The 16,700-nt window shown below is 38.6% G+C and overlaps 1 protein-coding gene across 1 annotated transcript in view; it reads left to right on the forward strand.

Annotated features, from left to right (window-relative positions):
• LOC129699484 (fasciculation and elongation protein zeta-2-like) overlaps window positions 1-16,700 on the forward strand; it is a 119,603-nt gene that overhangs the window by 65,740 nt on the left and 37,163 nt on the right. Inside the window, exons 3-5 of the mRNA XM_055639316.1 lie at window positions 261-266; window positions 6,784-6,900; window positions 14,612-14,756. Of these exons, the coding sequence (XP_055495291.1) occupies window positions 261-266; window positions 6,784-6,900; window positions 14,612-14,756 (268 nt within the window). The remainder of the gene's footprint in view (window positions 1-260; window positions 267-6,783; window positions 6,901-14,611; window positions 14,757-16,700) is intronic.

Raw genomic sequence — 16,700 nt, forward strand, 5'->3', positions numbered from 1 at the left:
GGCTGGTTTGCATGATGGAATAGGTTGTGTTCACAATTCCTAGCAATTTCTTGTGACCTTGCATTGTTGGGCTTTCTTGGATTCATTGCTTTCATCTTGCTTTCATAGTGTAATTGTGGCTGGATCAGGACACATTATTAGAGATAGTTACACCAAGGAACTTGAAGCTATCAACCTTTTCCAGTGCATCCGACTGGGGCGTGCACTCCACCAAGCTTGCTGAAGTCAATGACCAGTTCTTTCGATTTCCTGACATTGAGGGAGAGGTTGTTGTCTTGACACTGTGTTACTGAGCTCTTATCTCTTTCCTGTACTTGATCTTGTCATTGTTTGAGATCCATCCGGCTTCACTAGGGTGATATAATCTGTAAATTTATGTTTGCAACCAAGACTGGTTTGATTAAGAAATGGGTTCAGACTGCAATTGATAAATATTAATGCTTCATTACCGTCAGATATCTAATCGTCTGAAGAACCTCAGTAAAATGTATAACTTGGTGTTTATTAAATTTCAGGGATAAGAGACTCAGCAAAAGTGTAACCTTCAACATGAAATTGCAGAGTGTGTTCTCATCGACTGGATCAAGTGATATGCTTTTGCCCATCATTTACTTTGCATTGCAGCTTCTGGAGACAGCAGTTATGCAAAGTAAGCAATTTTACCAATGTGCAAAGGTTTAATTGGCACATACGAAAGGCATTGAGTAAATGTAAACCATTTACTTTAGTGTCTGCATCTGTTCGGAAGTTTTCACCGTAAAATATTGTCTCCTCAGTTGCTTCCTGGCAAGTGAATTTGCCATGGAAGGAGCATAGCAAAGATTTTACTTGCCTGTTTCCAGGGTGGTGGATTAGCATACAAGGAAAGATTTGGACTGTATTGTCAAAAATTTAGGAAAATGAGATGGAAATCATGGAAACATACAAAATGATTACAGGGCTTGACAGGTTCAATGTAAGGAAGATATTTCCCATGTTTGTGGAAGCTGGAACCAGAGGGCACATATTAAGAATATGCATTAGGTCCTTTAGGATTCAGATGCCAAATTTCATGCAGAAGGTAGTGAAACTCTGGAATTCTCTAACTTGGAGGGTTATGGAGGCTCAGTCAATATACAGTGCCGTCCATAATGTTTGGGACAAAGACCCATCATTTATTTATTTGCCTCTGTACTCTACAATTTGATATGTGTAATAGAAAGAAATCGCATGTGGTTAAAGTGCACATTGTCAGATTTTATTAAAGGCCATTTTTATGCATTTTGGTTTCACCATGTAGAAATTACAGCAGTGTTTATACATAGTGTATAAAATGAATAAAAATGGCCTTTATTAAAATCTGACAACGTGCACTTTAACCACATGTGATTTTTTTTTTCTATTACAAATCTCAAATTGTAGAGTACAGAGGCAAATAAATAAATGATGGGCTTTGTCCCAAACATTATCAAGGGCACTGTTTTCATTCAAAATAGTGCAGGATAAATTTCCAGACATTAAGAGATTTGAGGGACATGGGATTACACCTCCATGGTTTTTTTATTTGGCAAGGAATTCTCCCTCTTCCTCCCTAAAAGCAGCACCTCTACTACTGTGCCATCATCACTCACTGTGATGTCTAACAAATAAAACAAATGTAAACAGTGAAAAGTAAAACTTCTGAGATTGAGTGACGGGAGTTGTACAGAAGAGATTTGTTTTGCATTGTAGTCATTTTAATCCTCAATTGGTAGTTTCTGGCAAATATATATTTATGAAGTGAGATTCTCTGTGGGTGATGAGGAAACACTTTTTCACACAGAGAGTTGTGAATCTGTGGAATTCTCTGCCTCAGAGGGCGGTGGAGGCCAGTTCTCTGGATGCTTTTAGGAGAGAGCTAGATAGGGCTCTTAAAAATAGCAGAGTCAGGGGATATGAGGAGAAGGCAGGAACGGGGTACTGATTGGGGATGATCAGCCATGATCACATTGAATGGGGTGATGGCTCGAAGAGCCGAATGGCCTACTCCTGTACCTATTGTCTATTGTGGGTTGGTCGGTGATTTATCACAACTATCAGTATAGCAGCTGCTCTGCCATGTTATTGATACCATATTTAAAAGTCTCTTGATATTTAGTCCTTTAAATAATGTTCTTATGTCCATCAACTAACTAACCATCTATTATCCCAAGGAGCCACAGGCCTCACGTCTTTAAATATTAAACCCTGCACTATTTAACAGACCTTTCTAATCCTTCAGACCTAATCTCGCCTTGTCTCCTCACTTAATTATTTTATCATTTTAATTTTCTTTCAATGTAAAGAGTGCATGAGTCATTACCATACTGGAATACAGGGCTGCTGATGTGATGTTGAAGGTAGACATAAAATGCTGGAGTAACAGGCAGCATCTTTGGAGAGAAGGAATGGGTGACGTTTCGGGTCGAGACTCTTCTTCAGTCGGAGTTATTCCAGCATTTTGTGTCTACCTTCGATTTAAACCAGCATCTGCAGTTCTTTCCTACACGATGTTATGTTGAAATCTGTTTCAAGTCAGATGGATTCAGTTCTAAAATCATCTGGTATTTCATTTCTATTTAGAGCTCTAATACTATCCTTAGTTGATACTCTTATACTGCCTTCCTGTTTTCCTTCTCTATCATTCCTTATATATTTGTTGATCTTCTTTACAGTGTACAGTAGTTACATCTTAACCCAAGTTGCAACCTCATTAATCTTATTCATTAATTTATGGATCTGGATTTCGATTCAATTTATTAAATCCTTCAATCCATGTAGTTAGTGAAAATGTTGCTATTTTTGGTTTAGATTGCTGGTTCTTTTTCCATTACTTTGCCAGATTATTTTAAATGTTGCCAATAAGAGCATTATTCAGGTACAAACTATATATCCTGTGGCAACATCTAAAAACATTTATCGTTCTTAATTTCTAGTGTTTCCCATCTGTATTATGTCCACCAAAGAGAAGTGCTGGAGGAGTTCAGAAGAAAACTGGGCAAATCTCTTGAGCCTGATGGAACACAAATCTAGAATTCTTAGTGGCAGACAGAGATAACAGGTGCATGAGCAACAAACTTCCAAAATTCTGAAACAGTTCCTGCAGATTTGAATATAACACTGCCAATTAAGATAGGAAAGTTATAAATAAATAGGGATTTACAGCTTTAAATCTGTCATGAGCAAAGTGTTGGATTCCATTATTAAAATGTGTTAACAGGATATTTAGAAAATCAATACAGAGTTACAGAATCATACTGCACAGAAACAGAACAAGTCGATGCTGATCATCAGAAATCAATTGACACTAAATCCACATTCCCATCAACCTCCCCCCCACCCCCCAAAGATTCCACCACTACTACAAACACAAGGGTCAGTTTGCAGTACCCAACTAATTGGTATTGGTTTATCATTGTCTCGAGCACCGAGATACAGCACAAAGCTTTATTTGCATGTTATCCAATCACCTCAGATCATCCTATACATAAGTACAACCAAGCACAAAAATACTACAAATAGTGAAGAGAAAAATGTCAGATTTCAGAATATATTTACAAGTAGAAAAGAGGTTTAAGAGTGCAGTGATTGTATTGGATGATAGTGGAGCCCTTTCTGGGACCAAAAGTTGTCATGCTCTGGCGTCATCTTTCTATATGTCTTTGAAGGAAACAGGATCACCTGTAGGAAGTTCACGCAGTTGATGAGAAATTGCAAACTCCACACAAAGAGCACCATCAGATATGATTTAATCCAGGTCACTGGAGCCGTGAGGCCACTTTTCTAAATGTGCTGTTGTGCTGATCTATCATATAACTAGGCTTAATCAATGTCTTTTAGTGGGGGGACTCATGCCCTGTTTTGAAATTGTAATGAGCAATAGATGGGGAAAGCAGTGGATGAAATATGTTTTGATTCTCAAAAGATGTCTGATTGGTTGTCTGATGGTTATGTAAAATCACAATTTGCAACTTGGGTGCAACATATGAGCAAAGTCAGCAGATTTGTTAAAGAACATAGAAACATAGAAAATAGGTGCAGGAGTACGCCATTCGGTCCTTCGAGCCTGCACCGCCATTCAATATGATCATAGCTGATCATCCAACTCAATATCCTGTACCTGCCTTCTCTCCATACCCTCTGATCCCTTTAGCCACAAGGGCCACATCTAACTCCCTCTTAAATATAGCCAATGAACTGGCCTCAACTACATTCTGTGGCAGAGAATTCCAGAGAACAGAAAACAAAGCCTATAAACAGGTGTCAACATGTACAATAGGGATCTGCTATTTACAATTCATATTAATGACATGGGTAAAAATATAGATGCTCGGAAATCCTTCCCATTCCTGTTGAACTTTGAACACAAATGTGTGCGCTGGCACTACCGTGTAGAATGTTTATTGCTACCAGTTGTGAAATTTCTTGGGCAAGATTGAGACTCCACATAGGGAGCACCATCAGATAGGATTGAATCTCAGGTAAATTTCAATTAGGGGTGAAATGCAGACTCATCAGACAATATTGTTGAAAAGCAATAAGAACAGAAAATGTTAGAATCATTTAACAGGTCAGCCAACATGTATGGCAGGTGAATGAGTTAATGTTTGAGATTGATCCGACATTTACTCAGCTTCTCTTTGCACAGTTGCTACCTGACCTACTGAATTTTTACACTTTTTTTGTGGGGGTTCTAATATGTGCAGTATTTTCATTTATAGAAAAGTAATATTTACTATCATTGTGGGTGAAGCCAAGATAGAGGCTTAAAACTCAATGTGGTGACCTTCAACAGCACAGGATTGAATGATATGGCTTATTGTGGTAGAACCTTTATCATTTGGTCACTAGATCTACAATTTGTACAGTATTGCCATTCGAGTAAGGCCTTGGATAAAAGTATTGGATTCAACTTTTCTGGCGATGTGAAGATAGGCTACAAAATAACCGGCGAGGAGAACACAAAATATCTACAAAGTAATGAAGACCTTTTATATCCTCTACACGGGTGCTAACTGAGTTGGCAAGAGGAAAAGCAAGTCAGGCACTTTGTTGGAAGGAATACATTGAAATAGAAAGAGAATACTAAAAGCAAAGAAATCTATTATTTGTTCAAGAAGTAAAAATGCAGATACAACAAACAATTTGAAAGACAAATGGCTTGTAGGTTTACAGCATAAAGGGTAGGTTGACCATGGAATTTTGGAGAACACGAATCACATTCTATTGGGAACCAAAACATTCTGAAAAGGATCAACAGAAAGATATTGAGCAGCGACATTGACTGTATAGAAAGTCTAAAACTAAGAGTAGTAGTCTCAAAAGAATTGGCCACTAAGGAGTTGGTAAGCTTTGCACAAAGGATTGGAATTCTGTACTGTAAGAGCAGTGGATGTTTAATTATTAAGTGCATTCAAAACTGAAATCAATAGCTGAACACAAGAGAATTGGAGGAACAAAAAAGCTTTTCACTGCATCTTGGTACACCTGACAATAAACATAACTAAACTAATATATATGTTTTTAATGTAGATTTTCCATTATTTTATTGAATGATTGAGCACTAGTTGTAATTTCGATATTAGCACTTTTGTGATTGGACTTTTTTTTTTAGCTTTCTGCAGCTGGCTAGGAGGACTAATAATTGAGATTCACCTCTGCTCCAGTTCTTTTGGTTCTGATCAGGCCAGTGTAGTGAATACTTTGTGAAGTGGCACTTTTCTTCTGCCATATGCTCTCAACACATGGATTTGAGATTCACATTTGAGATAAAATAAACAAAGGAGATTAGAAATATAGGTTGCTTTTAGGAAATCTTTGGAAGTTCTATATTTATGAATTTTGAGTCTTTGAATGGAACTTAATATCTTCACTAATCTCATGAGAAAGCAGAAATGTATAAAATGGGGAGATTATGTATTTGTTTGATTTGTATCTCTTTCCAACAACTTCCGGTTATCGGACACAACATAATAAACCAAAATTATAATCAAGGTTGCTCAACAAGCATAATTGTGGTAGGCGAACAGTGTGCTATACCAGTTGATTTGTGGGAAACACTGTTTTGGATAGGTACGGTAAACAGAGATGGAAAGTCAGGAAGCCACCCAGAAGAGAAATGGTAAAGTAAAATCTAGGGATGCCAAGGACCGGGAGTTTCATAGCAGAAAGGGTGTGGGAAGAGCAGATTAAGATTGTTACTGAAATTAAAATAGAGGCTGACTTTAAAGGGATGAAGATGGGGATGTGATTTGGCATGGGATCAAAAGAGAGTGTGACTGATCTGAATGATGGTTACAGAAATATATCAGATGGTGGACCAAAAGTTGCAAGACATTTGGGGAAAAGCCTGCAGTTTTCAGATTTGCACATTTTGAATTCTAAACCTGCACGGAGCTGTTCACAATCAAGAAGGTGTTGTTAGCAAGTAATATCTGCCAGGTAAATAAAGATGTGTGAAGTATTCAATTCTACAATTGTAACTGCTAAACTGATTCAATCTTTATATTGGACAGCTGTTTGCAGTATCATTCCCTTAGCGGAATGAACCCGCACTTTTACTTGTAGTGCAACATATGATAATTTAATCTTTGCTTGAACTCAGAAATAGATAGATACCTGGGTTATCTCTTAAACTACTGTGGGGGGGCGATATTTTTCAGAATAGATTAGGCATACGTGGTCTTATGAAATGTCATATAGGTGAAGCTAAGGTTGTTTGCAGCTATGTAATTCATGAGAGTTCTGCCGGAAGGCAATAACATTGACTTTATTTGTGTTTTCTAGTTGAACGATAACCTTAACCTTGATCTTTCTGATGATGAGGAACTGCGGGATCAGCTAGACATGCATTCCATTATCGTCTCTTGTATAAATGATGAACCACTCTTCACAGCTGAACAGGTGACATTCAATTTTTTCTAATATAAGTTGCAATGAAGCAGCTAGATTTTTTAACTCTAGAATGTCCAATTTAATTAACAAAATAACTGTTCAGGTTAACAAATACAGAAAATACTGGAAATACTCGTATGTCAGGCAACATGTGCAGCAAGAAACAGGGCTAAAGTTTAAATGGAGAACAAATAAAGCTGGACAGACAGTGACATTGATCTCACACCAGATTCGCACATGGCAGTGTTGCTTCCTACATAGAAACATAGATAGAAACATGGAAAATAGGTGCAGGAGTAGGCCATTCGGCCCTTCGAGCCTGCACCGCCATTCAATATGATCATGGCTGATCATCCAACTCGGTATCCTGTACCTGCCTTCTCTCCATACCCCCTGATCCCTTTAGCCACAAGGGCCACATCTAACTCCCTCTTGAATATAGCCAATGAACTGGCCTCAACTACCTTCTGTGGCAGAGAATTCCAGAGATTCACCACTCTCTGTGTGAAAAATGTTTTCCTCATCTCGGTCCTAAAAGATTTCCCCCTTATCCTTAAACTGTGATCCCTTGTTCTGGACTTCCCCAACATCGGGAACAATCTTCCTGCATCTAGCCTGGCCAACCCTTAAGAATTTTGTAAGTTTCTATAAGATCCCCCCCTCAATCTTCTAAATTCTAGCGAGTACAAGCCGAGTCTATCCAGTCTTTCTTCATATGAAAGTCCTGGCATCCCAGGAATCAGTCTGGTGAACCTTCTCTGTACTCCCTCTACGGCAAGAATGTCCTTCCTCAGATTAGGAGACCAAAACTGTACGCAATACTCCAGGTGTGGTCTCACCAAGACCCTATACAACTGCAGTAGAACCTCCCTGCTCCTATACTCAAATCGTTTTTGCTATGAATGTTAACATACCATTCGCTTTCTTCACTGCCTGCTGCACCTGCATGCCTACTTTCAATGACTGGTGTACCATGACACCCAGGTCTCGTTGCATCTCCCCTTTTCCTAATCTGCCTACCTAGCTGGTCTTGTAAAGTTCTCTCAAATATCTTGGGACTAGTGTTTCAAATGTGAGAGCTGAGCCACTGACCAGCCAAGCAACAGCCTGATGTTGTTATATTCACAGAATTGTACCTTGCAGATTCCTACATCGCAGTCCTGGTTGCATATGATCCAATCAGCAGGACAGACTGCTGGTGTTGGCGGCATAATAGTATAGCAAGATAGTAGCCCTTGGAATTCACAAAATTGATTTTCGCAAGTCAACCACCAACTCTCCTGCCTCGACTGTTAAATTGGTGTTTCTCCATCTTGAACAACCGTTGAGAGAAGTACTGAAATAGCAGTGGTGCATCGTGTACTCTGAGTAGTCTTCAATATATGTCTCAGTGGCTTGGTAGGTGGCCCAATTCAAAAGGATGTAGCTCCTTCCTGTGATTTCAACCATCACATAAATCAAATTTTCACCAATTTGATTAACTACATGTTTTAGCAAGAAACTGCTGAAAGCACATGATAGAGCCTTGGCTATGGGATGTAACATAGCCCCAGCTGCAGTACCGAAGATTTACACTCCAGAGGATCCGTATTCCCGAACCAGCTGCTCTCTAGTCAAGCTGTTCCAGTAAAATTACAACACTGGCATGTCCCAACAGCGTGGAAAATCAACCAAATATTTATCTTTCACAAAAAGCATGAGAAATCCAATTTGGCTAATTACAGACCCTGTGTGTGAACTATCGGTCATCAGTAAAAGATGGAACTTGTAGTAGACAATGAAATCAAGTGACCCCAGCCCAATTTGAATTTCACCAGCGCCACTAGTCTCCATATTTCATCACAACCTTGTTCAACATGTGGATCAGAGAGCTGAATTCTAGAGGTAAGGTGACAGTAACTGCCATTGACTGAGTCAGGCATCATGGTGCTGTGGTAGCACTGAAGACAATGGAGATCAAAGTGAGTGGTTGGAAGAATGGCTCGCATAAAGGAAAATGTTTGTGGTTGTTGACTTTTCTGTAACCATGAGGTAGAATTGGTCACGTTGCAAATGATTGCTTAATTTATTTCTCAAATTTTCAGCATACAATTCAAGATTGTATGCTGAATCTAGCCAATACACAAAAGTGCCAGGTTATGACCATCTCCAACAAGGAGTGTTGAAGCACCTTTCTTGATATTCAAGACAATACCATCACCAAGCCCCCACTACCAATTTTCTGCAGATCACCTTTAACTGGTAACTTAACTGAAACAACCACAAGTGCTCTGGCTGCAGGAACAGGTCAGAGGCTCATTATTCTGCAGTGAGTTAAGGGCCTGTCCCACTTACGCGATTTTTTAGGCGACTGCCGGCAACTGTCATAGTCGTAGCAGGTCGCTGCAAAACTGGTGACTGGACCCCCCCCCCCCCCAACAACAATGTCTATGACAAGTTACAACAACCTATCACTTAGCAACTTCTATCTATATTACTAAAAGTCTGATCTTGACCACTTCCTGTTGTTCTGTATATTGATTTTAGAAAAAAAGCTGCCACTTACGGCTGTGATTTTTCACCACCTTACTCAGAATCCCCCTCCGCTGTGCAGGACGAGAGGATTTTTCCCATCAATTAAAAATAAAAGAGTTATTAGTGTTTTAAAATTTGTGAGATTCTCCTGAAGGCCACGCCCCTTCCGGAGGGACTATAAAACCCGGAAGTGTGCAGGCGCCTCAGCAAGGTGTGGGAGCGAGAGGTCGCAATTCTCAGTCTGGGCTGTGAATAACACTGAACACGGGTATACTAAACTGTGAGTGGTTTTACTGACCTGTCAGTGCCCTTAATGTGGTTTGAAAATGTAGTTTGAAAATGCCAAAGTGTGTTTTGGTTTGAAAGTGATAAAGCTGTGTTGCCTTTGGTTTGAAAGTGCTAAAGCTGCGTTGCCTTTGGTTTGAAAGTGCTAAAGCTGCGTTGCCTTTAGTTTGAAAGTGCTAAAGCTGCGTTGCCTTTGGTTTGAAAGTGCTAAAGCTGCGTTGCCTTTGGTATGAAAGTGCTAAAGCTGCCTTGCCTAATTAAAGCTGCCTTGCCTAATTAAAGCTGCCTTGCCTAATTAAAGCTGCCTTGCCTATTTAAAGCTGCCTTGCCTATTTAAAGCTGCCTTGCTTAATTAAAGCTGCCTTGCCTAATTAAAGCTGCCTTGCCTTCTATATAATTAAAAGTCTAATCTTGACCACTTCATTTTTGCGCTTTATATTGATTTTAGAAAAAACGCTACCAAGTACGGCTGTGATTTTTGTCCATCTCACTCAGATTAGTCCCCCCCCCCCCCCCCCCCCCCCCCCCCCTCATCAGGTGCCGAGGATTTTTCCCATCGATGAAAAATAAAAGAGTTATTAGTGTTTTAAAAATGTTGAGATTCTCTCTCCTGTCAATCTCGCCATGAATGCCACGCCCCTTCTGGTGGGAGGGACTATAAAACCCGGAAGTGTGGGCGTGGCTCAGTCTCTGCAAGATGGGGGAGGGATAGATATAAATCAACGGCCACACGTTTCTGTGATCAATTCAGAACATGGTTCTGTTATTACCCCTTTTTTGTTTTATTCAGTAGATTTATCCAAGAGGGCATAAATTATTGGTTTTCAGTTAGAAGTAAAACTGCTTGAATTTATTAAATGAAACAGAAAAGGCCGTTTGTGCCTTTCGAATCCTTCGTATAACTCAAGTCCACAGTCTCGGTAACCCTTTCCAACTGAATTGGCATCCTTTTCACTGGCTGACCAGACTGCATGCAGTACTCCAAGTGTAGTCTCACCAACGACCTGTACAGCAGTATCGTTATGTCCCAACCTTTGAGCTCAGTACCCTCAGTACGAATAATGGCAAGCATGCCGAGCATTATCTTTACAACATAGAAACTTGGAACTGGAGATGCTGGAGTAACTCAGAAAGATCTATCTTTGTTGTGTCTGCGAGAGGCAGAGCGATAGCAGAGCTGCGGGACACAGGAGACATAGATGAGGGATCCATCTATGACGTTGGGGTGGGGGGGGTCAACTTTTAGTAATAAATAGAAAGCCTTATCTTAGGGCCTCATGCGCCGTAGACAGAAGAATTGAGAATAGGGGATAACATAGTTGCAAGAGGCATGGTGGGAGGAAGTGTAGTCCAAGTAACTGGGAATCACCTCCTCAAACTCGATCAAGTTAGTAAGCCACAACCTGCTATGACAAAGCCGTGCTGACTGTCCCTAATTAAACCATTCTCTTTTAAATGGGAGTGAATTCTATGCTGAAGAATCCTCTCCAATAGTTTCCCTACATGAAGCTCACCAGGCTATCATTCCATTGGTTCTCTCTACTTCCCTTCTTAAATTAAGGGACCACATTAGTTACTCGCCTGTCCTCCGGAACCTGGCCTGTGACTAGAGATGATGCAAATACAATACCCTCCATAATGTTTGAGACAATGACCCTTCATTTATTTATTTGCCTCTGTACTCCACAATTTGAGATTTGTAATACAAAAATATCACATGTGGTTAAAGTGCACGTTGCCAGATCACGTTGTCATAAAGGCCAATTTTGTACATTTTGGTTTCACCATGTAGAAATTACACCATTGTTTATATTCAGTCCCCCCATTTCAGGGCACCATAATGTTTGGGACACAACAATCTCATGCAAATGAAAATGGTCATGTTTAGTATTTTGTTGCATATCATTTGTATGCAATGACTGCTTGAAGACTGCGATTCATGGACATCACCACTTGCTGGGTGTTTTCTCTGGTGATGCTCTGCCAGGCCTGTATTGTAGCCATCTTTAGCTTATGCTTTTAGGGGGCTAGTCCCCTTCAGTTTTATCTTCAGCATATAAAAGGCATGCTCATTTGGGTTCAGATCGGGCGATTGACTTGGCCTCTCAAGAATTGACAATTTTTTAGCTTTGAAAAGCCCCTTTGTTGCTTTAGCAGTGTGTTTTGGATCGTTGAATTGATGTAGAATGAACCGCTGGCCAATTAGTTTTGAGGCATTTGTTTGAACTTGGGCAGATAGGGTGTGTCTATACACTTCAGAATTCATTATGTTACCACCATCAGCAGTTGCATCATCAATGAAGATAAGTGATGCAGTACCTTCAGCAGCCATACGTGCCCAGGCCATATCACCCCCACCACCGTGTTTCACAGATGAGGTGGTATGCTTTGGATCTTGGGCAGTTCCTACTCTCTTCCATACTTTGCTCGCCATCACTCTGATAGATAATAGACAATAGGTGCAGGAGTAGGCCTTTCCAGCCAGCACCGCCATTTAATGTGATCATGGCTGATCATCCCCAATCAGTACCCCGTTCCTGCCTTCTCCCCATATCCCCTGACTGCTATTTTTAAGACCCCTATCTAGCTCTATCTTCAAAGAATTCAGAGAACCTGCCTCAACCGCCCTCTGAGGCAGAGAATTCCACAGACTCACAACTCTCTGTGAGAAAAAGTTAATCTTCGTCTCATCTGTCCTCAAGACCTTTTTCCAGAACTGTTTTTAAGTACTCTGTTTCCAGAACTCTTTTAAGTACTTCTTGGCAAACTGTAACCTAACCATTCTATTTTTGCAGCTTACCAGTGGTTTGCATCTTGCAGTATAGCCTCTATTTCTGTTCATGAAGTATTTTGCAGACAGTTGTCAATGACAAATACACACCTGGTTCCTGATGAGTGTTTTGATCTGTCGGACAGATGTTTGGGAATTTTTCTTCTGCTATCAGCTGTGGAGTTTTCCTTGGCCTGCCAGTCCCTTTGTAATTAGTAACCTCACCAGTGCTCTCTTTCTTCTTGATGATGTTCCAAACAGTTGATTTTGGTAAGCCTAAGGTTTGGCTTATGTCTCTAACATGTTTATTCTTGTTTCTCAGTCTCATAATGGCTTCTTTGACTTTTATTGGTACAACTTTGTTCCTCATGTTGATAAACAGCAATAAAAGTTTCCAAATGTGATGGAAAGACTGGATGGAAGACTAGGTGCTGAGAACTCTCTTATATCTGTATTAAGGAGGCAATTAAACACACCTGAGCAATTACAAATGCCTGTGAACCCATGTGTCCCAAACATTATGGTGCCCTGAAATGTGAGGGACTATGTATAAACACAGCTGTAATTTCTACATGGTGAAACCAAAATGTATAAAAATGGCCTCTAATAATATCTGACAATGTGCACTTTAACCACATGTGGTTTTTTTCTATTACAAATCTCAAATTGTGGAGTACAGAGGCAAATAAATAAACGATGGGTCTTTGTCCGAAACATTATGGAGGGCACTATATCTTTGTCAACGTTCCAGCAAACGTGCCTTTCTGAATAATCTGGGACAAATCCCATCAGGTCCTCGGGATTTGTCCTCTTTAATGCTCTTTAAGAGCCCCGACAGCTCCTCTTTAATCTCAAACTACCCTTGTCTTTAGAGACATGTTGAACTTTCTTATTCTTCTAGTTCTTCATTGCTACACTAGACTTCTGTTATGTTCAGAAAATGGGATTGAAGCTCTGAAATGTTTGATTCATCATTGAGAAATGTGCTGATAGGGCCAAGTTATCTAAACTGTAGACTGATTTTAGTACTTAGAGGCAACAAAAATGATTTTCAGAATTTTTTTTTGAGCTCTTGGATGCAAGGTATCATAGCATGAACAAGTAGGAATAATTAAAAATTTAGAAACAAGAACCACCTCATGTAAAAAGTAATTCAAGAAGACTCTGCAAACATCTTTTTGTAGTGAAGGCATAAGAATTATATTTATTCCGCTGATAGTTATGCTTTGCTCTTTTCAGAAATATAATTAGATTTGTAATATTCTGCCAAGTCACCTTAAATTTTATTTTATAACAGCATGTTTGCTGTGCTTTTGGAGCTGAAAGAAATCTTCCAATGGATTGTATTAGCTCATGTAGATTTGGATATTTTTCTTAAAATAAAACGATTGTATTTTCATTTTGTTATTCATTCATCTTCATTGTGTAAACTCTAAAACATCTTGGGAAATTCCCCACCTGGCTTCAGTCCTGATTGTGACAGAGTGAAGGAGTCCTGTCACCTATACATTTACCCATAATGCGATTAGTGTGAAACCATAACCTATAATTTTAATCATTAGAATGATATAACAAACTCTTTAATGCGTTCTTAGGGAAAACTGTCATTATAAAAAACAGAATTGAGTCTTTAAAGCTTTTGTCTATCTGCACATTGAACACATTTTTCTCTCTATAGGAAAATAAAAATGAATGTGTAAAGGCACATTTTATAACCTAAGTGTGCAGGTGTCACTGTAATTTTTAAATTCAATCAGGTTGAGCTCCTTACAATCCAAATATTTGACATACTAAAGAAGAACAAACCGGCAGATTTCCAAAACATAGAGTGCCCCTGGATTTGACTAGGCGAAAAAGTGAATTTCAAATTTATTTTGGAGCTACCTAAATGAGATCTGTCATACCTATAATGCAAGGCACTTATAATTGGCTTTTGCTTAGAAGTGTTTTGATAGAGAAGTGCTTTGAAAAACGTGGTGTATGCTTGAGATTAACATTTCCCAGTAACAGAGTAGATGATCCAATTACTATATATAATAAGAACATTTCAGTTAATGTTGCAGTTATTTTTGACAAATTGATTCAATACATTAATTGTATTTATGATCTAATAATTGCAGATTTAAAAATACTTTCTTGCTTCTTCACAAGGTAATTGAGGAAATAGAAGAAATGATGCAAGAATCTCCTGATCCTGAAGAAGATGATACACCCACTCAGTCTGACCGACTTTCCATACTTTCCCAGGAAATTCAAACACTCAAGAGGTCTCACACCAGCAATAGTTATGAAGAACGTAAGCACCCGTGACTGCAATGAATTAATTTGGGGCTGTGGGAACTTTTTTCAATGTTGTAGTAAGACAATATATGTTTGCAATATTGTAAAAGGCAGTTTATTCTCCACGATAGGAGTTTAGCTAGAATAAGGTCGAAGGTTTGTTTCAAATTGCTATTTAAAAAAACAAACATTATAAATTGGAGAGTGAATGCAAGTAACTGGAGGTGCTGGTTTAAAAAAAGACCCAAAGTACTGGAGTTACTCAGCGGATCAGGCAGAATCTCAGGAGAATATGGATTGATGATTCAAGTCGGGACCCTTCAGACTAAATTGTGCTTCAGTCTGAAGAAGGGTGAACATTATGAATTGTAAAGATATGGAAATCATCCATTGCAGTTTAAATTAGCCAGATTAGATAGAAGGGATAACACAAAAGTTTCAGAATATTAATGGGATAATATACTGCTTTCTTTGTGTCACAGTGTAGTTTAAGATCCTATAGCTTTTAATGGTTATGTTCTTGAATTTCAGTGTGTTGTATAGTGACAAAATCCCATTTTATTAATGTTTATTACCATGCTTTCTAGCCCAACAGTAATTACCTTTAATACAGTGTTCCTATTTTCTTTTATATTTTCATCGTTAATGTACACATGATCTACATAGAATAGCCAAGAATTAGGCATTCAAGGTAAATGTTATTAAACACAATACCAGTGTTTGGAATGTTCTGTTATTTCTTAGTGTCATCCCCACCACCTCCTTAACTACCTCTCCAGCTAGAAATGTCTTTCTAAAACAAATAACTTCCGTCTCTGCTGTTGAAAGAGTGACAAGAACAATCTACTGATTTTTCTTGATTTCTTCCCTGCACTTTCCCCGTGAGAACTGTTTATATTTGTTGTAATTATTGTGGCTCATTCAGTTTGTTTCAACGGAATTGCTGAATGTGATATTTAAAATTCTAGGCTAAACCCTTGAGTCTGTATAGTGAAATGAAAATCTTGCCTCAATTGGGCAGTAAAAAAATATTGCCATGAAGTAGCCTGTTAATTATGAAATATCAGTCACATATTAAAATACAGAGAACACAATTTACTGACGAGTGTTTTAACTTTTCTTATTAAATGCTAAACTATCCATGATTGCAATTCATCCTGGTTATCATATTTGAATATCCCCTTTACCAAAACTTGGATACTATCACATCCTTAATGGCTACATTATTTTTAGAACATTTGTGAATAGAATTAGTATCCCGAGTTCAATAAAGATTCAGTACAGAATAAACAGAAAATGTCATTTAGGCTTTGATGTCAGAATGTGTCTGATCCCTTGCTGTACCACAGTTAGAAAGGATTTATTCATTGGGATTTAGTAATATGCATTTGAGCTGACTCGGATAAAGACATTTTTAATCATTTCTAAAGAATGCTTGGATTTTTGACCCCCAAAAGTAATTATCTCTTGTTTTTTGTCAGAAATAAGTTTCAGAACGGTTTTAATTGGAGACTCTGTACAGAATAATTGATTCAATGGAATAAATTGGATTAAATCAATAATGTTGTAATATATAGTTTAAAGATGCCACTACCATTAGTCTTTGCATGATTCAGTTACAAATGCGTGGAGTAACCAATTTTTAAAAAGCGGGTCATGTTTTTATTACTGAAACAAAGGGAGAAGGAAGCTGCAGCCTTTTATTTAAGAATAAAGACTTAGAAATTCTATTGTAAATTGCAATATTTTTGTATACTACACAAAAGAATTGTATTTGAAATTCTAACTGAAATATATTAGAAATGTTATTTCTAATTGATAGCACCATATTTACATATTGCATTATGGTAAAGTATGGCACAGTGCTTTGTGCGTATGATGCGGTTCTGCATGAAGGTGAATGATGTGTCCAGTGACGTCAAATTGTATCATTTGCACTGCTGGAACAGTGTGAACATGC

This window comes from Leucoraja erinacea, chromosome 8, assembly GCF_028641065.1.
Source record: "Leucoraja erinacea ecotype New England chromosome 8, Leri_hhj_1, whole genome shotgun sequence".
NCBI lineage: Eukaryota > Metazoa > Chordata > Chondrichthyes > Rajiformes > Rajidae > Leucoraja > Leucoraja erinaceus.